This window comes from Sciurus carolinensis, chromosome 17 (genome assembly GCF_902686445.1).
Source record: "Sciurus carolinensis chromosome 17, mSciCar1.2, whole genome shotgun sequence".
Lineage (NCBI taxonomy): Eukaryota > Metazoa > Chordata > Mammalia > Rodentia > Sciuridae > Sciurus > Sciurus carolinensis.
The window spans coordinates 23,991,617-24,017,265 of NC_062229.1; the positions used below are offsets into that span (position 1 = coordinate 23,991,617).

At 38.5% G+C, this 25,649-nt stretch overlaps 1 protein-coding gene across 1 annotated transcript in view; it reads left to right on the forward strand.

Annotated features, from left to right (window-relative positions):
• Nucleotides 1-478: 478 nt before the first annotated feature.
• The window catches only part of Setd2 (SET domain containing 2, histone lysine methyltransferase), a 119,131-nt gene continuing 93,960 nt past the window's right edge, over nt 479-25,649 (forward strand). The window contains 1 exon segment of the mRNA XM_047532334.1: nt 479-717. Within this exon segment, the coding sequence (XP_047388290.1) occupies nt 647-717 (71 nt within the window). The 5' untranslated portion in view covers nt 479-646.

Consider the following 25,649-nt stretch of genomic DNA (forward strand, 5'->3'; position numbering starts at 1 on the left):
AGCCCGGCTTAGAGCACACCCTGGCCCAGCTCCGCTTCCGCGCGGCTGAGGAGCGAAATGAAGAGGCAGTGGGGAGAGAAAGGGAGGAGAAATAAAGGAGAGAGGCCCGGGAGGAGCGGCTGCCGCGTTACCTCAGAGCCGGAGGCCCGGGACCCGCTCCCGGCGCCGCTGCCGACCCCGGCCTTCGGGCGGTATGGCTGGTGTGCTGCTGGCTCCGGCCGGTCCCCGACGTCGCCGAGGGGGAGTGGCGGTGCCGCCCCTGCAGCTCGGGCACAGGCCTCCGGCACTCGCTCGGGGCTTATTGTCCGCGGACGCCGAGGGCAGGCTGGCGAGCCGCCGGCCGCACCCCGCCCCGCCCGGACCCGTCGCAGCCGCCGGCACGCCGACTGGCGGCCGAGAGCGGCCCGTGCGTGTCTCTTTAAGGGGCCGGGCTGCGAGGCTGCGGGCGGGCGGGGTGCGCGTCGCTCCGGGTGAGTGTGCGAGGGAGAGAGCGGCGGGCGGGCGCCGGCGGGAGGGAGCGAGCGAGCGAGCCAGCGACGCGGGCCCTGCCGCCGCCGCCGCCGCGGTCGCACTAGCGGCCTCCTCCCCTCCCCCGCGCCGCCTGCCGCGGGGAGGGGGCTCGCGTCGCCGCCTCCAGCCGCTCTCGATGAAGCAGCTGCCGCCGCGGCCGCCTCCGAAGATGGGGGATTTCTACGACCCTGAGCACCCGACCCCTGAGTAAGTCTCGGCTCCGCGGCCTCCGCGGCCGTGGGCCGCCTTGGCCGGAGTCGGGCGCGACCTGACGGGCAGTGGGGCGGGCGTCGCGAGGAGTAACGGGCCTCGCAGCTCGCGCGGCCGGTGGGAGCACCCCGCGCCGCGCCTCGGGCCCCGTCCGTCGCGGCGGCGGGCGGTCGGCCCGGCGTGGGCGCCCCTGCTCGCGTCGCGGCGGCCGTTGGGCGGCGGTGGGGGAGGGGCGGCCGGCCGGAGGCCGCTGCCGCGTCCGCCCGGCGGGGGAGCGGGCCTAGGCCCTACGCGAGCTGGGCAGCCGGGTCGCTGGGTGGCCGCGGCAGAGGCCAGCCGGAGGGCGCGGCGAGGTAGGCCGAGAATCCCCGCGCTTGGGTGGAAGCTCTGCCCGCCGCCGGCCTACCGGCGACCGCAGCCCCGACCGGAAGGGCCTAGCGCGCGCCGCCCGGCCCGGGCCGCAAAGGGCCCGCGCTGCGCTCTCGGGCTCGGTTTTTTCCCCCTGGGAACTCGATCCTGGCTTCGTAGTGCTTCCGGCTGCACATTCCGCACCTTTGGCGCCCGGGTTTTGTAATGGTGGCGAGGTTTGTGTGGTCTTGTTGTTGAGGTGACACCGGGTTTGTTTTTCCACCTGAAAACGAAAGCCCTGTGAGGGGTGTATTTTTCTGCAGGTTTTGGGTTTTGCACACTTTCGGACACTCATTTCTTTGGGAACTGGAACCTCTGACCTAAATGGGTGACTTTTACCTCATGTGAAGACTTCAGTGAAAACCCCAGAAACCATTTGAGGATTCTCTGAAGACAGTGTGCTAGTAAACCCAAATACAGTTTTGCCCAATAGTACTTTTCTAGTCTAGGTCATTTTTACATTTCTGTTGCGGGCTGTATCTGCTGCTATGTCTGATAACTCAGATAGCTTTACTCCAAAGTCTGGAGTCAGTTCTTTCCCTAAGCCCTCACAAGACCATTGTTTTGAGAAGCCATTCTTAAACTCCATTACTGGTGGTGAAGTCTACACTTAAGAACATACGATTCATTTCAAAGTTAACGCAGGTGGGTTTCAAATGAAACTGTCAAACTTTTATGACCAGAATGATCCAAGAGTTTTGCTCTTTTGACACAGTTTACCTTACATTTGCTGTGGTGGTTCTTTGAACCCCTTGACAAAATTTTTCACCTTGGCCCGGAAATGTTGGACCTCACTTGATAGTTCTTAGGTTTGATTACAGCACAAAAGGATTCTGTTGGGGTGTTGGCCATCTCTGCACAAAATGAAAAATCATTATGTTGCCTTTCTAAAACAAAACCCAACTCTTACTTAGAATATTAAGTTAACTCAACGTGGCTTTGTCCTTTCATAGGTTCTAGGCCACGGGTTAACATGATTTTAATTAGATTGTTTTGATGTACTGCACAATCAGTTCAGTTACAAAGCTCATGTTGCAGGTTTTTGGTTGAGACTGTAAATTCTCAAAAAAAAATTCTGTAAAAAATTGATAAATGCTGATTGAGCTCTTGTCCTGTAAAAAGTAACATGCTAGTCTCTGGGCAAAGTGCCTGTTTTCAGTTCCTTTTACCAGGTTGTTTGGTGAAGTTCAGAAGCCTTAAGGAACACATCCTTTCACTTCTTGGGGGAAAACAATTTTTCATAATATGCAGGAAAGTGAACTCAGAAGTATATCTTTGGTGGACACAGGTGGGGAAGGAATCAAGAATGATTATTTTAACAAGGTCTTGGAGTTTTTAGTTTTACTGCTTTTCTGGCTCTAGATTGGATATCTAATAGTGACTAAGTAAGTTCTTATATATGTTTTTGTTTTTTCTTTCTGTTTATTAACCTGTATGAGTGTCTGTAAAGAATTATAAAATGTTTTCTTTCATAACATTTTAAGGACTGGTGGAGATTTTGATAGGCATTCTGAACAATATTGCCTCTTTTACAGATGAAGAAAATGAAGCCTTCCCAAGAAAATGAGAAGTGAAGTGACAGCAAACCCTATACGGAAGTATATATGAACTAGTTAGTGTTTATAATGCTGGAGAGAGAGAGGAAGCACAGTACAGGGTTAAAGAAATGGACTTCAGAGTCAGACCTTGGTTTGAACATTTGAAGAGGTTACTTCATCTTTCTGAATTTGGGTTTTCTCATCTTGGAAGTAATTATCCTAATGGTAGCAACTTACTAGGGCTTCTGGGAGGACTGAATGAGATAATGCACGAAAAGTATTTGCCACAGAATGTGGCACATGTAAGTGCTTCTATCAGGGGTCATCAGGGACTATTAAGAGGTAGTGTTTAAGTTGAGCATGAAAAGGTTAGGTGGGCTTAAGTGGTGGTAGTGGGGGTAACATGATTGAGAGAGTGAATGACCAAATGCCCCCTTTCATTCTGGGTTCATTTGAAATGGTTCATAGATGTAAAAAGAACTTGAGGCGAAAAATGTAAATTTGGTTTGATTGAAGTTGCAGTTGGGGCCTGATATTTTGTATGTGTCTTGTACTCATTCTTATCAGACACAGCTGTAAGTCCTGACTTTTCCTGCAGCATAGAGAACATTGTGTTTCAGGTGAAAATAGCTGTAATCACTTGAGTATCTGTGCATTAGGTGTCCAATATAGGGCAAAGACAGGTGTTGAGGACACTCTAAATTAGATCAGGTTAGACCTCTTTTAATGAAGGAGATAGACAAATACTTAACAGTGACGTAAAAGTGGTTTTGTTTTGTTTTGTTCTTGATATGGAGGATTGAACCCAGGGGTGCTCAACCACTGAGCCACCTCCCCAGCCCTTTTTTATATTTTATCTAGAGACAGGGACTTAGGACCGCTTAAGTTGCTGAGACTGTGATCCTCCTGTCTCAGCCTCTCACTGCTGGAATTACAGGTCCATGTGCTCATGGTGCCTGGCTTTTTTCTTTCTTTCTTTCTTTCTTTTTTTTTTTTTTAACATGCATGTTTGTTAAAAGTAGGCACAGTAGGGGTGATTGGTGTGTGTGTGTGTGTGTGTGTGTGTGTGTGTGTAGATATATATATATATATCTGTATATGTATATATGTGTATATTAAAAAACACAAAATTTTGGATTATGGAGTTTAAATAGGAGTGATAAACAGTAAATAATATAGAATGTTCAAAGATAAATGCCTTAGGGTTGGGGTTGTGGCTCAATAGTAGAGCGCTTGCCTAGCAGGTGTGAGGCCCTGGGTTTGATCCTCAGCACCACATATAAATAAATTAAAGATATTGTGTCCATCTACAACTAAAAATATTAAAAAAGTTAAGTGCCTTGGAAAATGGAGCAGGGTAAGGGGAATTTGGAACTGTTAAGAAAGAAATTATAAAGTGGAGTAAACTGACTTCCTTGAGCGAGTAATATTTAGGCAGTCTTAAAGGTGATGTAGCCATGTTACTATCTAGGGAGAGAGCATTTAAAGCAGAGGGAATGGTTCCAAAGTGTTGAGGCAGACCTCTGAATTCTTCCCAATATGGGTAGAATGGATTGAACAAGAAAGAATGACAGATAGTGAATTGGGTCATGGTGGGGTGGGGTACAGATTTCTTTTCCTTTTTTTTTTTTTTTGGTGGTGCTGAGGATTGTGGGTGCAGATTTCATAGAGCTTTGTAGAGCCATTAGAAAGACTTGGCAGGAGGTGGGGATATAGCTCAGTTGGTAAGAGTGCTTGCCTTGCAAGCACAAGGCCCTGGGTTCAATCCCTAGCACCTAGCACCACACACACACACACACACACACACACACACAAAAAAAAAAAAAAAAAAGTGGAGAGAGAGAGAGACTTGACTGGCAGGTTTTTTTGGGGTTTGTTTGTGGTTTTTTGTCTTTTTCTTTTTTTTTTTTTTTTTTTTTTTTGAGATGGAGTCTCACTGTGTTGTCCAGATTGGCCTCGAACTCCTACACCCAATAATTCTCCTCCCCAGCCTCCCAATAAACTGGATCTGAAGGTGTGAGCCGCTGTGCTGGGCTGCTGGGAAATTTAAACAGTCTGCTTTCTGCTTTAGAAGGATCACTCATTGTCTAGAGGAACGACAGTGGAAACTTGGAGGCTGTAAGGAAGCTAGTAATCCAGACAAGATGCTGACTTGTACCAAAGTGGTAAAAGAAGAATGGTGAAAAATGAATGGATTCTGAATACATTTTGAAGATCAAACTGATAGGATTTGTTGATAGATCATATGTAGTGTAAGGGTCTGAGGATGTCATAGGATTTTAGATCTTAGCAGTTAGAAATTTGCCATTCACTAAGATAGGGATGACTATGGAAAGAGCAAGTATGGAGACTAGATCAGTAATTCAGTGTTAGACATTGTAAATTTGAGATAGCCGTTAGGCATGTGGGTTGAATTGATATCTAAGTTTAGAACTTGGGGGAAAGGTCTGGATCAGTGATAAATTTTATAGTCATCTACTTGGGTAGTATTCAAAACCATAAGCTTGGATGAGATCAAGGGATTCACTGTAGAAAGAAAAGGACCAAGGATTGGTCCTTTGAAACTCTAGTGTTAAGAGGATTGTGTAGTATATAGTGTAAAACTCTTAACACAGATGACATAGTGAACTTGGAAAAAAAAATTACCTTTCCAGTAACCTTTAGAAGTTAGCATTTCTTTCAGTTATGTAAACAATGAACTAAAGTAGTAACAGTATCTGTGATTTTGGTACCAATACAAATCACATATTTTAATTATATGGTTATTACAGGTATCTCAAAACATTTATGTTCATCACTATATCAAAATTACAGTGAATATGAGATCTACCACTAGATTTTTAAGAAGCATATATGTTGCTATTTCACACATTGAGTTTTTCCCCTCATATAATTGGTGTCCTTTGCAATCACATGTAGTTTATCTTATACATTTAAAAATATTAGACTGAAAAAGAATCTGTAAGCGTCATTAGACTGCCAAAATGGTCCAGGGTGTCCCCTTGTGAAAAAAAAAGTTAAACCCCTGGGTTCTGGAGTCAGAACTCCTGATTTAGAATCTCACTATTGTTTTTACTCGATAGCTTTGTGAACTTGGGCAAGTTTCTTTCTTTCTCTGTTGCAATTCTGGTGATTGAATCCAGGATCACTCTACCACTGAGCTACATCACCAGCCCTTTTTATTTTTATATTGAGACTGGGTCTCACTAAGTTTCCCAGGCTAACCCCAGACTTGTGATCTTCCTACTTTAGCCTCCCGAGTACCTGGAATTATAGGCATGTACCATGTTCATGCCTATTACTCTGTGCTTTGGTGTCCTTATCTACAAGGTGGGGATCATGATAGTATCTTCCTCAAAGGGTTTTTTGAGAATTTAAGAATTAGGACACAGTTTTTTTATTATTTGTATTGAATGGAAAGATTCAGCTAGGAAGAATAGTACTTAAAAGGCACTACCATGCAAAGGCGTGAATTTAGTAAAAAGAAAGTTGGTTAACTAAAAAATATTTCAACATGTTTAAATAAAATATGAAGCAGGGAGGACAGTCATTATTTGCTATAGAAGATGAAGATACCATAGGAAACCATCTGAGAGAAAGTAGCATAATGTGGTCACCAAGTTCTATATAAGAGCTGAACCTTTAGTAGCTTTGTAGCCAGGAAATGAATCAGTTATTTGTTATTTTATAAGGAACAATGAATAGCTTTATAGTATTTAAGGTTTGGATCCATAGACTGGGGCTGTCCTTTTTGGGCTACTGGGGTACATGGGAGACCAAAATATTACTTGGAAGGTTTCCTGGTAAGTTTGGAGAGTCAAACTATCCTAATGCTTAGGATAAGGGTATACTTCTTTGGTATGCCCCTCTTTGTTCTTGCCTTTTCTAAATTTCTAGCAGATTGTTTTCCTTTTATTGACACATTATGTCTTTAGAAAAGTATCAAGCAATTGTTGATACAGTTGTGTTTTCGTAAGAAATGGCTAAGCCACATTTTATACATGTAAGATTATCTTTCTAAAAGTTATACTTCATAGATTTTTTTAAAAATATTTTTTCTAGTTGTCAATGAACCTTTATTTTATTTATTTATTTATTTATTTATTTACATGTGGTTCTGAGGATTGAACCCAGGGCTTCACACATGCCCGGTAATCACTGCACCACTGAGCCACAATTCCAGCCCATACTTTCTAGATTTATTAGCAGGACTTTGACATTATCCAGTCTTCTGCTGCTTTTCACTGTAGCAACTAGTTGGCTTTGTCTTTTTCTTTTCTGGACTTTTAAATGCTTTGGGACTTTTTAAAAAATATATTTTTAGTTGTAGATAGACACGATACCTTTAGTTTATTTATTTTTATGTGGTGCTGAGGATTGAACCTAGTGCCTCACCCATGCAAAGCAAGCCCCCTACTACTGAGCTACAACCCTAGTCGCACACCCTTTTTTTTTTTTTTTTTGCCAGGGATTGAACCCAGTGGTACGAGAGCTTAACCACTGAGCCACATCCTCAGCCCTTTTAATCCTTTTTATGTTTTGTTTTGAGATAGGGTCTCGCTAAATTGCTAAGATTGACTCTGAACTTGGAATCCTCCTGCCTCAGTCTCCCAAACTGCTGGGATTATAGGTGTGTGCTGCCACACCTAGCATAACTTATTCTTTAACAGATATTTGTAATAACTTTTTGACCCTAATACTCATTGTTCCGTGAATCTTGTCAATTTTTGCAGAGAGGCTAGAATATTCATGCTGGATAGCAAATGATAGCCAACCTGGGTTAGAGAATCGAAAGTTAAGCAGCTTTATCATTTCTGTTAATTCTTCCAAGAGAACTGTAGAGTACCATAGTTTATGACATCCTAAGAGCTATTAATGTAAGACCCTGAGAGTGAGTTCATACTGGAAATGAAGCGAGCCATTTATATCTACAGTCACCAAAAATCAGATTTAAAATTCTCTTATTTTTCTGAGAGAATTCACTCTTAAAAAAAAAAGTGTATTTTAAAAGAAATTTCAAACTTAAAAGAAGTTGCAGAATAGTATAATGAACTTCTGTACACACACACACAAATACATTTATTTATTTATTTATTTATTTATTTGCGGTGCTGGGGATTGAACTCAGGGACTTGTGCTCGCTACACAAGGACTCTACCAACTGAGCTATCTCCCCAGCCCCACATTTATTTTTTGAGACAGGGTCTTGCTGAATTATTTAGGGCCTTGCCAAGCAACTGAGACTGGCCTGAAACTTGGGATTTTCCTGCCTCAGCCTCTTGAGTTGCTGGGATTACAAGCTTGCATAACCATGCTCAGTGAATTCCCATATTCTTTTAACCTAGATTAATCAGTAAATGAAGTTTTACCACATACGCATTACCTATCCAAATAAAAAATTTTAAATTTAGTTTTGACTGAGCTGTTTAAGATACATCATGACCTTTCTCCTCAAAATATCCCACGGTATTACCCAAGAAGAAGCATTCTATTAGATACCTAATTTAGGCAGTTTTCATTATAACATACTATTACCGAATAAACAGTTCATCCTTAAAATTTTTCTAGCTGTCCAAAAGTGTCCTCTTTTTCAATCTAGAATTATACATTGTATTTAATTGCCATGTCTTTTTCCTTTTTCTTTCTTTTGCTGTGCCAGGGACCAAACCAAGGGCATCATGTGTGCTAGGCAATCACTCTATCTCTGAGCTACATCTTCACCCCTTCTAGTTGTCTTTTTCAATCTCCTGAGGATGACTTTTTATATTCAAGCTTTGGAGGTACTTTATGTACTAAAAGCAGATGTGATATTTTAAAAACAGACAAAATATGGTATTATGTTTAAGATTTAAAAAAATTTGTTGTTAGTTGTAGATGGATACAATACCTTTATTTACTTATATATGTGATGCTCAGGGTCGAAACCAGTGCCTCACACATTTGAGGCAAGCACTCTACCACTGAGCCACAACCCCAGCTCAAGAAGATGTCTTTTTTTAAAATCAAAACAACAGTAAATTCTTATTGGAAAAGGATTAGATGATGCAGGTGTATTTATAGAAGAAAAAGTAAAAGTCTTCCCTAAACACCTCTTCCCTGCTCCACCTCTCCAAATCCCACATCCAAGAGGTAACCATTAGTAACAATTTTAGTGTGTACCTTTCCCTTGTCCTTTTATTTATTTTTTTTTACAAAAGCATATTTATACTATTGCACATTATCTTTCTACCTTGTTTCTATGTAGTGTTCATCTGTGTTACATATGAGGTATGCTCATCTTTTTAACAATTGAGCAATATTCTGTACTATGGATGAGCTATATTAAGCTGCTTTAAGTTGTCTGGTTATGTGAAATAGTTTAAAAGGGCCTCAGGACATATTTTGCTATGTGGAAGGTGTTTCTTTCCAAATATTTTTCCTCAGAGTGAGTATATCTGGTTATTCATGATGATGTTTTGGGAATTTTGTTGAAAGTTTATTTTGAATCCCATATTTATTTCTATTTGTTCTGTAGGTGCTGATGAGTTAAATAGATAACTATCATCCATGACCTACTTTGATGAGGTCCTTGTTTATTTTAAAGAGAAAACTGAAGGTGTTTATGAGGCAGTCTCTTGAAAATGGTTAATTGAAAGCTAGCCAATAAAGCTAAGACAAGTCAGTAGGATTTTTTTTTTTTTTTCATGTTACATATTTGGAATTCTACTTTTATGGATTCAAAGGCAGTTGCCTTTTGCAGTTTTTGTCATATGTTAATAAAATGTTGTATTTGACTCCCTTAACTTTGGAATTCATGTATAATGTACTTATGTTTAATTTAGTAGTCTATTTATATATTTTGGTCAGGCCAGAGGTTACTTAAGTATCTTTCAGTTGAACAACTAAATTGGTCACTTACATGGAGGTCTAGAGTTGGTCAGGATCTCTATAGGTGTTTTTTATTTCAAAATGCTTTTTCTGTTAGATGCTAACATCTTGCTAGTGAAAATATCTTTGGGATGCTGGGGGATAAGTGTGATTTTGCTGGCAGGTTGCTGGAAGGTTTGCATACTGGGAACATTGCTGTGGGCTTGCAAGAATCTGGAGCAAGTGGTAGTTTCTGACTATAACTCTTCCTTTTGCTCACTTCTCTGCCAAGTACAGTTGGACTCTTCCTTTAGGGAGGGCTATATAGTAATCACCAGTATTTACTTCATGATTAGTTCTTTGTTAACCCATGGTCTAACTTACATTTTTAGTCTTTTGTCTGGTTTTGGCTTCTTGGTGTAGTTATTAATTAATTACATACTCTATTTGAATAGGCAGATGATGCAAGATTTAAAGTTTTTAAAAGTTGTGTCAATCTAATGTGCTGGGCATGGTGGGGCACACCTGTACCAGTGATTTGGGAGGCAAAGACAGGAGATTACATGTTTGAGGCCAGCCTTGGTAACTTAGTGAGGCCATCCACAACTTAGAGTCTCAAAGTTAAAAATAAAAAGGGCTGGGGATGTAGCTCAGTGGTTAAGCACCGCTGGGTTAAATCCCTAGTACCAAAAAAAGAGCAAATATTATTTTTCATCAGTTATGTAGATGACTGCAAAAGTTCTTTCTATGGAAATTCATTCATTTTGGTCTTGGGCACACATCCAGATTTTTTTTAATTGCCTGGTTAAAATATGACTTCCATAAATTCATGAATTCCTTAGCAGTGTATCTATATCAAAACTCTAAAACACAAGCTATAATTTTTCTTAAAAATATTTTTCAGTTGTCAGCGAATCTTTTATTTATTTATTTATATGTGGTGCTGAGGATGGAACCCAGGGCCTCACACGTGTCAGGCAAGTTCTCTACCCCGAGCCACAACTCCAGCCCAACAAGCTATACTTTTGTGGTACTGCTTCTCTGCTGAAAATGTAGTTAAGAATTATCTACAGTAACTGTCATTTATATTTAAAAAGAACAAATTCCGCCTCCTCCCAAAAAGAATTATCTGTAGGAAAGAGGGGAATTTGGTTGGTGTACCATGAAATATCGTATTAGAAATAGGTGAAAGTGTACTCCAAAGGTTTTCCTCAAGATAACCATCATAGGTACACTCTTTAAGCTTGTTTGCATGTTCATTAAAAAATAAATCCAGAAAAAAATTTAGAACTTTTATTGTACAAATATTCAGGAAACTGTATAGTATGTATAATCTTTTTGGTAGCTTGTGTAATGTCACTAGCTGAATGTGAACATGTCAAAAAAGTGATGGTTGAATATACAGAGTTTCCCTAATATACAGTATTAGTGAGGTGCATAAGGGAGACAATGGGACTATCAAGAAGTATTTAGTGTTCTTCTTTCTTGGAATACTTTTCTTATGAGAGAAGATAATGACAGTGTCAATAAGGTATGAAATTGGGGACAGAAGTTAGAACCTGTGATTTTTTTTCCGCTGTGCATATGCTGCTGCAAAATTTTCTGTTCTTTGGGTTTGTGAAATGTAGCTATAGCTTAAACATTTTTAATTTTTGTCATTACTGTTTTTTTCTGTATATTTAAAAAAAATATATATATATATGTATGTGTGTATGTTCTCATGGTACGAGGGATTGAACCCAGGGCCTTGTGAATGCTAGGCGAATGCTCTACTATGGAGCTATATTCCCACCCTTAAAAAAAAAAAATTATATTTGAAACAGAGTTTACCCAGGCTGACCTTAAAGTTATGATCCTCCTGCCTCAACTTTCCAGGTAGCTGGGTTCACAGGCATAAAAGATATGTTTGTGTATACATGTATGTTTTTATAATTTTTCTGTTTTTTTCCCCCCCAGTGCTCTACAATGGAGCTACAATCCCAGCCCTTAATTTTCCAAATTTTAAAATGATTTGGATGCTTACTAAAACAAAGCATTTAAGAAAGCCCAACATTTCATTGGCACTTAACTAGCTTATTGTTCATCCATTCTCTTGCACAATTTAGACTTGTTTGGTTTTGTTGTGGACCAGGGGATTTTGTAGATCCATATAGGAAATTCAAAGACCATGATAAATGTTATAGAATATATTATTTTTTTAAATAGAGGAATCCTAGTAACTAGCAGCTGGGTACATAGTACCTAGTAACCTAGTAAGCAGTATGTGCTTAGTAAATATTAGAAAGTAATGATCTGATTCTTTCTATCATTCTAATTTCCTGATAAAGTAAATGTTAGACTACTAGTAGCGGTGTTAATACTTGCTGCTGTCCATTGTTAAGACATTCATAAATAACTATTAGATTATAACAGAGAATCCTGGTCAGGGAATTGAGTGGTTTGTATTGGGCTGATGGCAGTGATGTGTTGCTTGGTGCACCTTTTTTTTTTTTTTTTTTGATGGTACGGGGTATTGAACCTTGTTGGGTCTCGTGTATGCCAGGCAAGCGTTTTACCACTGACCTACATCCCTAGCACAGCTTCCCCAGACTTAAATTTTTTTTTTTAAATTATTATTTTAAAATTTTGAAACAGGATCTCATTGAGTTACCAAGTTATCACACTTGTGATCCTCCTGCCTCACTCAGCCTTCTGTGTAGCTGGGATTACAGATAATGTGCCACTGTGCCTGGCCTCAGAGTACTTTTTATGCTTCTTTTGGTCTAATAGAGATGAACTGATCAAAGTTGGGAATTTTGTGAAGGTGAACTCAAAGAGAGTATGATCCATTTATGTATAATATGTCAAAATACATTTTACTGTCATGTATATCTAAAAAGAACAAATAAAAGATAAAGAAGAAAATATTGACATATTCACCAATATCAAATAAAAGTACACATGGTAAAAAAAATCATCAAAAAAAAAAAAAAAGAGCATGAGTGCTAACTTAGGTAGGATAGCCTATTGTGTTTTGTGCTAGATTAGTCCTTCCTGCTACCAGCCTTTTCAGATGTTTTGTATTTGTTTTCCAGGATGGATAACCATTTAAAGTTAAATTGTATTTTACCTTTGTTCTGTTGATTTTCTATCCAAATTCTTTAGGTCAGTAGTCTCATTTTTCTCTTTGTGAATATTAGGGTCCAAAAGAAAGTGAGGAACCTTGGATGAGGTAATAAGTCAAGGGACTTATTTGTATATACCAAAAGACCATTTGGAAGCTCATTTCCAATGACAATTTTAGATTATTTAATAAAGCTGACCAGACAAAGGGGAGAATCTGGATGGTCCATATATACATACCTTTTGCTGAGAAGACATTTGAATTTCTAATTATCTAGCGTACACAGTCACGAGGTCAGAGGAAAAGAACCAGTGGAGGTAAAGAATTCCCTGAACCCTCCGAATTGAATCATTATAAGCACCTTGGAAAATAAGTAACTCAGAATATAGTAATCTAGTTGTTTATGAATGGTCGTTCTTCTAAATGTTATTCCTTAACATCATTAAAAAGTTAGTGTTTGATAAGTTCTGGCATTGTTACCAAATGAGCCAGTGAGCATAATCTGAACTTGTTTGGGCCTTCTTTTCCTCCCTTATGTGTAGAATGAGAGGTACTACGTCTTCTATCCTTTAAAAATGAAAAATGGTAGAAAAACTTGGTACTCTAAAGATTGATGAGGCTTTTTGTTCTTCTCAAGGATAGTTGATGCTTTTTATAACTAATGTATAAAACTTTTCAGTTTTCTGAATATTAAACTGTATGAGGCAATTACAAAGTTACATTTAAGCTCTTTATAATTGAGCGTTTTTTGTTGAAAAACTAGCTGAGGTTGAACTCTTGACTACTAATTTATTCAGCTAATACTGATCAAACATCTACTTTATGATAAGGATATAGAAGTAAACGCAATGTGCTGAGTGTGTTGGCACATGCCTGTAATCCCAGCAGCTCAGGAGGCTGAGGCAAGAAGATTGCAAGTTCACAGCTAGCCTTAGCAACTTAGCAAGGCCCTAAGCAACTCAGGGAGTCCCTGTCTCTAAATAAAATTAAAAAGGGCTGAGGATGTGACTCATTGGTCAAGTGCCTCTGGGTTCAATCTCTGGCAGCAAAAAAAAAAAAAAAAAAAAAAAAAAGAAAAGGAAAAAAAAATAGTAAACACAATGTACTGTGGCAGGGACATCTCACCCAGACTGTGGAATGGGTGGGGGAAGGTAGGTAGGGAGGAATGCCCAGATGTATGAACTTAATCTGGAAGAACAGGAGTTAGACCAAAGACAGGTAGGCAAATGGTAAAGGATATTCTCGGGCCACATTATATGGGAGGATACAGAGGGAAAATTATCCCTGTTCCCATTTCCAGCTAGACTCCTCCATGGTTACTGCCCAGTGTCAATTGCTGAGCAGCACGAATGGTGTCTGGCGGGTCTTTAATACTATACTGAATGACTTTTCATTCCTCTGGCTCCCACTTTTACCCCCCCTTAATTCATTTGACTTAACATGTCTGTCATTTTAAAGGGTTGAAGATACAGTGCCTCTCATTTTACATATAAAAGAGTAAAAGAAGTTCAAGTTATGCTTACTGGCTAGTTTAGTGACAATACCAGACCTTGAATGAAGGTTTACCAATTTACCATCCAGGCATAGTGGTGCACACCTGTAATCCCAGCAACTCAGGGGACTGAGGTAGGAGGATTTCAAGTTCAAGGCCAACCTGTGCGACCTAGCAAGATGCTATCTCAAAATAAGAAACAAAAAGGACTGGAGAGGTAGAGCACTCCAGTACCGAAACAAAACAAAACCCTTTCATTTACCAATTTATCAAAGACTGACTTTTTTTTTTTTGGTACCAGAGATAGAACCCAGGGGCACTTAACCACATCCCCAGCCCTTTTTATTTTGAGATAGGGTCTTATTAAATTGCTTAGAGCCTTGTTAAGTTGCTGAGACTGACTTTGAACTTGTGATCTTCCTGCCTCAACCTCCTAAACTGCTGGAATTACAGGCATGAGCTAGTGCACCCAGCAATCAAAGACTTACTTTTTAATGGTGTTAAGGAATAACATTTAGAAGAACTGCCATTCATAAACAACTAAAATTACTGTATTTTGAGTTGCTTCTTTTCCAAGGGTTCTTCAGAATCTTGACATGCATATATAATGGTTCAGGGAATTCATTACCTCCATTGGTTCTTTTCCTATGACCTTATGAATGTGTTTGCGACAGGATTAGAAGCCCAAATATCTTCTCAGCAAAAGGTATTGTGTGTGTGTGTGTGTGTGTGTGTGTGTGTGTACCATCCAGATTCTCCTCTTTGGTCAACTTTCTTATAAATAGCCTGAAATTTTCATTGGAAATGAACTTCCAGGAATTTTTAATCCCATTTGAAACTCGGGTGTTCTTTCATTAGCATTCCATATATTAAGGGAAACTAGAACTATTTATGTAGGTAATTTGCTTTTTTTTTTTTTTTTTTTTTAGAGTAGTAGTTCATATTTTATTTAAATGCTTTTCTCATGTTACGTGGAGTGTCCAGGTAGTGAGTAGTCCCAAGTTTATTAGTGCTCCTAGACCTTAAACTTCATGTTTTAGATAGAACAGAGTTTACAGGTGTCAATAATGAACATAGGGGCTGGGGAGATAGCTCAGTCGGTAGAGTGCTTGCCTTGTAAGCACAAGGCCCTGGGTTCGATCCCCAGCACCCAAAAAAAAAAAAAAAAAAATGAACATATTTGTGGGAGCAATAAGATGCCAAGGAGATATTCTTCTCTGTAGCTGATATTAGGATGAGCAGAGTAACTGGATTAATTGAAGAGAGTATATAATCATCATTACTGTGTTCCTCACCTTTCCAATTCTGTAACAAATACCTGACATAACTTTTAAAGAAAAAGTTTATTTTGGCTCATAGTTTGGAGGTTTCAGTCCATCATCTGTTGGCGCTATTGATTTTTACCTTGGAGTGAATCAGCACATCATGGTGGCAACACCAGGCAAAATTGTTCACTTCATGGTTAGGCTATGAAAAAAGAGGAAGAAGGAACTGAGGTTCCACAATCCCCTTCAAGGGCATGTCACCACTGACCCTCCTGAAACTTTCCATACTCTTACCCCTCTCAATTCCACTACCTCCCAGTATTGCCAAACTGGGGATTAAGCCTTTAATATATGGGGTTTTGGGGGACATTTTAGATCCAAATTGTAGTAGTCCTTTTGAAATAAGAAACTTGTGTGTAATTGGATTGAATATCTATAGATTTTTTTTTCCCTCTTGAAGAATTGTTTGGGAAATGGGGCTTTTACTCTAACCTCAACTCTGAGTTGAACATCATTAAGACCCTAATTAATGATTTTTGTTTCAAAAATCTGTATCAATTAAAAGTTACACTAAAAAACCAGTAGTTCATGGTAGTATAGAGGTAAGAAGAAGTTATAAAAGGTTGGAGAAAGTTTGACTGAACCCAGTTCATACTTTGACATTTCTGATAGCTAATTTTCTTGTCTTTTGTCTTTGTTCAAAGAAAATTTGAGGAGGGTAGCATTGTTCTGCTTCAGTGAAGTTTCAGGTTATTTGTGAGGTATTATAGTTTTAAGTCCAGGCTTACTGAAGCAGGTTTTTTTTTTTTTTTTTGGGGGGGGGGAGTGGTGGGAAGCCTATTAATAAATATAATACTTTGGTTTTTGTAAAAGGTATGATCCAGACAGGAGTTGGCAAACTGACCAGTGAACCAAATATTGCCAACAAGTTAGAATGATTTTTAAACATTTTAAATGGCTAAACAAATTGAAAGATTTTTTGATATGTGAAAATCATATGAAATTCAAATTTTGTATCAGTAGATGAAGTATTATTGGAACATAGTTATGTTCATTCATTTATATATTGTGTATGACTGCTTTAGCACAATGGCAGAGTTAAATAGTTGTGACAGAGGCTGTATGGCTTGAAAAGTCTAAACATTTACTATCTGGATTTCTATAGAAAATTTGCTGATATATGCTTTTGAATACTAATCATAGGATCAAATTATGACTAAAATCATAGAATTTAGTTTCCAAGTCAGTTTATGTACACTTTTACATTGTTAAGTTTTTTAAGAAAGCATGACCTACCTACCTTTTCGAGTTTCATGATTTTTAGAGTGTCTTAGTAAGAAGTTCCCTAACTTGGCAGTAAAGGGATGAGTAGTATCACAACTATTTTGGAATAATTACATCAGTTTTATGTTTCTCTTTCATTTGCTTATTTGTGGCACTGGGGATCAAACCTTGGCCTTGCTCATGCAAAATAAGTGCTCTACCACTGAGCTACACCTCCAACCCCTGTGGTTTTATTATAGTTAAGAAAAGTGCTTTCAGCTTTCAGGTTGCTTTAGTCTGTATGAGCCAGGTAGCTACCTGCCTTAGGGCTGCGAAAAAGCTAAAAGATGTCGTTCCTAGAATCTAGAAGCCTGGAATAGGGCCACTTGGAACTGGGACCTCTGAGATGTTCCCCATTTGGTACATTGTTGTTTTTGAGGGCTTGTAGTCAGGCTGGTCTGGGATTGTGGGGAAAAGGGTAGAAACAGAAATCAAAGCTCTTGATAGGGTGAAGTGCACGGATGGGTCAGTATACATAGGAACATATAATTGTCTACCTACATATACATACAACATACATGCAAACACATGCATATATACATAGGAATGAGCAGAAGGAAGGAACTGATTCCCTCTTATTCATCCACCCTTTCAATCTCCTTTGGTACCTGTTATTGATGCCAAAGAGACATATAGTTTACAGGATCCTAATCTTACCTTTATAAATAAGAGTGTAGACAGTGTGGACTAGTAGCCGAAAGTATTTTAATAAGTGACATTATCCTAGTAAGTCTAAACAGTGAAAAGTTTCTCAAAGGTCCAGGTAAGAAATGATTCTAATATATTTTCAGATATTTGGAAAATAAGAAAGTAATTATTTTTATCAAAGATTTTTGGGTGAACATGGATGTTTATGGAGATGACATTTTAAAATTAAATTCTAACTTTTGTTTGCTGTAATCTGTTGGATATCATGGAAGTAAAAGACTGAAGAATTGAACTTTATTAGGTGGAAATAAAACTGACATACCAAAAGTGGGATCAACTGGGCATGGTAGTACATACATGTGCTCCCAGCTACTTGGAAGGCCAAGGCAAGGAGGATGGCAAATTTGAGGACAGCTTGGTAACTCAGTGAGACCCTATCTAAAAAATAAATAATTAGGGTGGGAAAAGGGAGAGCTGGGGTTATAACTCAGAGGTAGAACACTCCTGGGTTCAATCCATAGTATTGGAGTTAAAAATGAGGTCTATGTGTGTGTGTTTCAATTTAGGATTATATACCACCTTATGAGAAAAACAAAATCCAATTGTCCATTATTTAGGAAATCGCGTTCCAAATAGTTTATTCTAATTTGACCATATCTAGCTTTAATATTTCTCAAAGTAATTGGTTAATGACCAGAAACATTTTTTCCTTACTTTCACTCTTATTATGGACTATAATTTTTTACACAAGATATAAAAACAAATTACTAGAAACATGAAGTGAAAAATTTAAACATTGAAAACTACTGATTAAAAAGTTAAGTATTAATTATGATGGTTATACAAATCTACACATGGAATTAAATTTTATAAAACTATACATATGTGAATATGAATGTTTGTTAAAACTAAATTAAGATCTAGTTTAGTAAGCAATAATTAACCAATGTTAGTTTTCTGGTTTTGATACTATACTACAACTGTATGTTACTGTTGAGGGGAATTGGGTAAAGAGTACAAGGGACTATTTTTTTCAGTTTCCAATGAATCTATCGTTATTTCCTAATAAAAAGCTTTAAAAAATCAAACCTGATCACTGATCAAGAGCAGATTGCTATAAAAATTTCTAAACTTTTTGTCTGTTTCACTACTTATAATAAGTAGCAAACTGTTAATCAACTGGCACTGACCTGAAGTCCAATTAAACGTCAGCTTCCTATTCCTTTTGTAGCTACTGTTTCTTTGCCATTCTCTTTAACCTTTCTTTGACTCTCACCTTCTACCTCTACCTCTCTATTCCTTACTTATTCAATTTAATGCCAAAACTCTGGGATATAAAAATGACCAAGGGCCTGGCTATTGTGAGCTTATATTCTAATAGTGGAGACTGGTATGATGAAAGAATCTTACAAATAGATAATTTAAATTGCTACAGCTCCTATTTATTGAGCATTAACTATGTGCTGTATGAAGTATTTTAAACAGATAACCATCTTCTCTTTGAAATAATGTAATATTACTACTACTACTACTATGACTACTATTACTTTTTTTTTTTTTTTGGTACCAGGGATTGAATTCAGGGGCACTCAACCCCTGAGCCCAGTTTTGTATTTTATTTATAGACAGGGTCTTGCTGAGTTGCTTAGGACTTTGCTAAGTTGCTGAGGCTGGCTTTGAACTCACTGTACTACTGTCTCAGCCTGCCAAGCTGCTGGGATTACAGGCGTGTGCCACTGTGCCTGGCACAAATTGTCAGCTTTGATTTTCAGTTCTCTTATCTGTATTGATGGATGTGTTAGCTACTATTGTTAATTTGAAGCTATAGTCTTTCTGTTATTTTATTCTTTTTTGTTTTCTGTGAGTGGTATGTCTGGTTTGTCAGCTCGTAGTTTTGTCACAGAGCATAAGATTTGGTATCTTCTAGTGAGCTGTTGACTATAAAATACCTTCTGTGATTGAAGTACTTAGGGACTGGACAGGTAGGACAGTGAACGGTCTGTATTTTCTTAAAAATTCTGGTGTAATATAATTTGATTTTTGAGATAAAAACAACCAGATGAGATAGAGGGCTGGGCGTGTGGCTCAGTGATTATAGCATTTGCCTAAGTCCTGGGCTCAATTGCCTGTACCACCACCAAAAGAAAATTGGTATCGGGAGGACTGGGGGGTCCTGGGTTCAATCCCCAGCACCGGGAAAAAAAAAATAGTACTTTGGTGCCTTATCTTAAAACATTGGCAAATGGATGGAAAATGAATTTAAATATTCAGAGTAGTAATATTTCTCTCCTTCCTAAACTCCAGATAGGTTTTTTCTTTTTTTTTTCTTGGCCATACTGGGCCTTTAAGCATGCTAGGCAAGCACTCTACCACTAGGCTACATCCCCAGGCCTTTATTTTTTATATTTTATTTTGAGACAGGATCTCACTAATTGCCCAGACTGACCTTAAGCTTGTGATCCACTTGCCTTAGTCTCCCTAGTAGCTGGAATTATAGGAATGTGCTATCACACCTGGCCACAAATTAGTTTTATTTCTATTCTTGTTGGGAGGTTTTTATCCCTCACCTAAGTTTCTTACCTTGAGTCTTTTCAAATTAAATATGCTGAAGCAAAACCGCATATTGATGTTACTTGGCAAAAGTTAATTTATAGAAAGTATTTTCTTTCATACCATCTTGTTCATTGTGATTATATATCAATGATTTTTTTTTTGTTACTATTTGTTTTGTTGATGAGTGACATTCTTACAAACTTTGAAATAAAGTCTTAATCATACGGATGAATCCTGGTGATTACTTCTGCTTGGGTAAGGGGATTACTGCTCAGCCACAACAAGGTGAGTGAGCCCTGATTTGGGGGAGTATGGAGGTAGATGGGTAATTGGACAACAACAGGGATACAAAGGTTTTACTAGTGTACTTCGACTACCTTCCCTTTTCTGTTGCATGTGCACATATGGTCTGCCCTCATGTCATTTATTCCTGTTTGGGGATTTGTTATCCTCTTGTAAGTACGGCAGTTTCTATTATGGAAATTTTCAAACATTAACAAAAGAGAGAATAATATAATGATAGACCTCCCTCCCCCCCTTCAATATTCTGATCCAACTTTAACAAAGGCTAACATTTTGGTTTTGTCTGTTCATCTAGTTCCCTTTTTTTGTTGTTACTGAATTTTATTTACTTTTTGTATTACTGAGCTGTATCCCCTGTCCTTTTTATTTATTTATTTTTTGCATTTTGAGACAGGGTTTCCCTGAATTGCCCAGGATGACCTTGAATTTGTTATTCTCCTACCTCAGCCTCGAGTAGCTGGGATTATGGGGAGAGCTACTGAGCCAGGCTTTTACTGAAATAATTTTATTTAGTTTTTGGTACTGGGGATTGAACCCAGGGTTGCTTAACCACTGAGCCACATCCCCAGGCCTATTTACTTTTTACTTTGGGACAGGTTCTCACTAAGTGGCTTAGGGCTTCTCTAAGTTGCTGAGGCTGACATTGAATTTGTGATCCTCCTTCCTCAACCTTTCTAGTTGCTAGGATTACAGGTGTGTGCCACCATGCCCAACCTACTAAAATATTTTAAAGCACCCCAGAAAGCCCACCTTTTCATGCTTAAATACTTTGATATATATCTTTAGGAGAATAAAGACTTTTTTAGAAAAGGAACCACAGTTCCATTATTATATCTAGTGCCATTGACAATTATTTCTTAATATCTCTGATTAAAGAATCAGTTTCTAAATAATTATGTTATCAGAGCTGCAATTTCTCTTAATCTGCAATAGTTTCTTTATCCCAGGTGTTTCCTCTATGCATTCATGTAGTTGTCCTTTAACATGTTTTTCTTTTCCCCATACTTTTTGGAAAGTAGTAGCTCCATCAAATCCCCCTTTGCCATATAAGAGCAATTTATTATTTACCCATTGCCATCTTCTTAGGAGACATGTATCAAGTTTTTTTTTTTTTTTTTTTTTAAGTGACATCAGAATTGATTGATGGACTCTAGTAGAGTCAACCTGATGTTTCCATTGCAGAGTTCTCCATCTATCTTTCATCTATGGGTTTTAGGTTCTATAGATGATTGTTGCCTACATCCATTACTTCATAGGAGTCACAAAGTAGTATTTTTTCTAATTTCATTATTTATATTCCTTCTGCATTTTTTATCAGCTGAAATTCTTCTGTAAAGGACTATTACCAACTATTTGCCCAGAAATACCATTCTTACACAAAAGATAGGAAACATACTGGATTTTTTTTGTCAGTTTTCAGATGATGAGGTAGTGTCCTATTGACATTCTAACCTCTAAAAATGACCAAAGTGGACTTATAGTGAGTTTGTTTCTATATATTTGTTGTTTCAATATATTGCATTCATGTTTGTTCTTATTGCTCAACTGCCTCATCTTTGACCAGTGGAAGCTTTTCAGATTGGCTTCTGTGTCCTTTTTCACGATTCTGGTAAACATTGATAACGTTGTTGGTCAGAACTTATTTGTGTTCTTCTGCCTCAGTCCTGGAATCCAACATTTTCTTATGAGACTTGGAGCCTTATTAATAGAAATGGTATTTAGAGACAACAAAGTAGACACCAGTCATGCTTTTCTCTTTGCTACTCTGTTGTAAGCTTCTAGGTCATTTTGCTCAACAGAGTTAGGATATGTGTATTTTTTTTAAAGAAAAATTCTGACGTACTGATTTTTCCAATTCATGTTTAAGCATATGGTTTTTATTTTAAAAATTCTTGTATCTTTATACTGAAAATCTTGATTCCTAATGGAACAACATATGCTTTATTTAATAATACCAATATTATAACAGTTACGAGTACCAAATACAGCTTAAGATGTCCTTTTTTTTTTTTTTTTTTTTTTTTTGCCTCTAGGGCATGTTCCTATAGGCAATAACTTATCAGAAACAGTTTTGTGAGGCTGGGGCAGTTCGCTGTCAATGGCAGAGCGCTTACCTAACACATGTAAGGCACTGGGTTCTATCCTTAGCATCTCATAAAAATAAAACAAAGGTGTGCTGTCCATCTACAACTACAAAAAAATAAATAAAACAAAATAGTTTTGTGAGCTGTGGTTGTAACTCAGTGGTAGAACATTGCCTAGCATGTGTGAGGCACTGGGTGTGATCCTCAGCACTACATAAAAATAAATAAAATAAAGGTATTATATCCATCTATAATTAAAAGCAAACAAAAAAATCAGTTGTTTTACCTTAACTTTTCTTTATGAATGTGGTTATGCAACCTGATACACAGTTTAATAGTTTGGTTTTAATTTTTAGAAATTATTCTTTCTCCTAAAAAAAATACATTTTACATGATAACGTTGATAAAGTCAGTGCAATGAAAGAATATTCAAAGAGATCTGACTTTCATCCCTGTTCTCCCCTTGCCATTTCCTTTAATTTGTAACCATTGCGTATCATTTTCTTTGATTTTTCCATTTTGAAAATATAAGTATGTGTGGTTTTTTTCCCACCCCCTTATAAAAAAAAGGTATATTTAATGTACTGTATTTTGACTACCTGCTTTCCCCGTCCCTTTTACATTTTGGACGTGATCCAGAGCAGATTCCAGAGATCTTCATTACTTTTTTTTTTTTTTTTTTTTTTTTGTGAACCCAGGGCTTTGTGCCTATCAACTGATCTATATCCCCAGCCCTCTTCGTTACTTTTGGAAGCTTCATGTTACTCCATCAGATGGATTTACAGGGTCATTCAGCCAGTTTTTTGATGAAAATTTACGCTATTTCCAGTCTCTTACTAGCATATGGGATAACTTTATCTTCCTGTATGAAATGGTTAAAGGTGGTATGTTCAGTGTACTGTAATTCATAATATCCTATATTAACATTGGTTTTGCCTTATAAGAATAAGAGTTTCAGGTCACCAAAGTCATGAGGTAGCATTTGCCCTACTTGTCCTTGTGTTAGTTGACTTAAAAAATTTTTTTTTTCTCTTCTTTTTTTGGATTTGGGAATTGAACCCAGGGCCTTGCACATGCTAGGCAAGTGCTTCGTCACTGAGTTACATCTGCTCAGTCCCTTTGTTTTATTTTGAAGCAGGGCATAAAGTGTAATGTGGAATTTTCAATCCTGCCTTCCAGTAGCTGGGATTACAGGTACACACCCACTGTACCTGGCTAACTTGAAATATTTTTATACCCTAAACATTGATTGCAATTAAAAAAGGTTAAGCTTTTCACAAAAATCGGAAAATAAATGCTGGCTTTCTTTTTTTCCTTCAGACAAAATTTAAGAGCCCTAATAAAGCGAGAAGTATTGATAACTTCACACAAAAGCAGTGTTCACTTCAATCCCTTGCAAAGACTGTTCTATAAACTTCTCTCTATAGATTTTGTCTTACATGGCTTAGTGGTAAGGTGGCTGTAGAGACACACAATCGAGGGTAAGTGAAAACAGGAAACAAAGGGGAAACCCAGGCACATGGGTGCAGGGGGGCTGTGGGGAACACCACTTTCCATTTTCCTTTTGTCTTTAAAAAAAAAAAAATGGTGGGGTGTGATTGGTTGGAAGGGTAGAAAACAAACCCCAGAACAGTATGTACACTCCAGGGTGTGTGGTGGGAACAGTCTCCAAAGAAGTAAGAAGGGGAAAAGGTCAGGACAGTGCTTGTAGCATCAAACTCCTCAGGAGTTTCTATTGTCCCAGCACATAGTCCTCCTCATCCACATTCAAAAGCAGCTTGATGACTTCGTGGCCCACAGCTCGCTTGAAGGAATCTGTGATGACACCTTTTTTGAAAAAAATATATTTTTAGTCATAGATGTACACAATACCTTTTTATTTTTATATGGTGCTGAGGATCGAACCCAGTGCCTCACACATGCAAGGCATGCACTCCACCACTGAGTCACAACCTCAGCCCCACGAAGACACCTTTAAGTGCCTCTAGTAATGAGCAATTGATAGACTCACATTGAGGTAGGTGAGCTGAGAACTTGATGTCATAGATGATGGAGCCCAGGCCTGGGACTTGAGGATTGTGTTGGCCTGGTTAAAGTGTTCAAACTGGCGCTCGAGTGGGTCCTGCTTGTTAGAGAAGACATTGCCCTGCAGAACAGTCTCCTACTGGCAGTATTCACTTGGAACCAGCAGTTTGATGTCACATGTCTTTTCCTTGGGGTCAGGTGTCATGACATTTTGCATTTTAGCTGATTCCCAAATGTGGCTCTCCCTTGTGCTGGCTGCTTGCTATACATCTGAGGATCCAAAGTGGGGAGGCACTGTTTTAGGGAGCTGGGGAGGTCTTGGTTCTGGATCACTGAGGGCTTGTCTAAAGGATCAGGGCACATAGCCTGGCTCTCGAGGGTGATACAGGGCAGCATGTCAGTGGTGCAGCAGCTACAGCACCATGTTCTTCTGGCCACATCTGGCTTGCCTACTTCTTTAAACCTGCCATGCTGGGGGCTCAGGAACACAGTGCTTTCCAGAATCCCTACTCAACAGCTTCGATCCCCACTGTACTGTGCAAGGAACTTAATTTCCAAAGTCTCATCCTAGCACAAATTTCAAAGCCAATGCTGACTACTTTTATTGCAGTTAAACTTTTGTTTTTCAAGATAACTGAATTTCATTGCTCTTTGATGTGTTTTGATTTTGGTCTGGGTAATTTTATTATGTTAGAAACTTTTAAAAATTTTTTCTGTATTTTGCTAAAATAGAAAGCATCTCATGTATATATTTACTTTTTTAATTTAATAACAGAAAAAACTTGGTAAATGTGGAAGAATGAAATTATTTTCAGAAGTATTTTTAATATTCACTCTAAATGAGGTATTTATGAAGAGATTTAGAATTATTATCTTTGTATATAAAAAGAAAAACCTGCCATATGCAGTGGTGCGAATCTGTAATCTCAGCTATTTGAGAGGCTAAAGCAGGAGGATTCCAAGTTCAAGGCTAACCTGGACAACTTAGTGAAAGAAATCCTGTCTTAAAATAAAAAAAAAAAAGGGGGCTGGGGGTGTAACTCAGTGGTAGAATACCACTTGGTTAAATCTTTTTTTTTTTTTTGCGGTGCTGGGGATCGAACCCAGGGCTTTGTGCTTGCAAGGTAAGCACTCTACCGACTGAGCTATCTCCCCAGCCCCCCACTTGGTTAAATCTTAATGCTAAAAAAGGAAAAGAGAGAAAGAAACCTTGCATTTGTCAAGTGTTTAGGTTTAAATCACATCACAGGTTTTTTTTTCATAGTTTTTTACTTTGAAGGTGAGTTTTTAAGGACTGATTTGTATGAAAGCCTATAATAGCATAAAAGAGCTGACCATCAC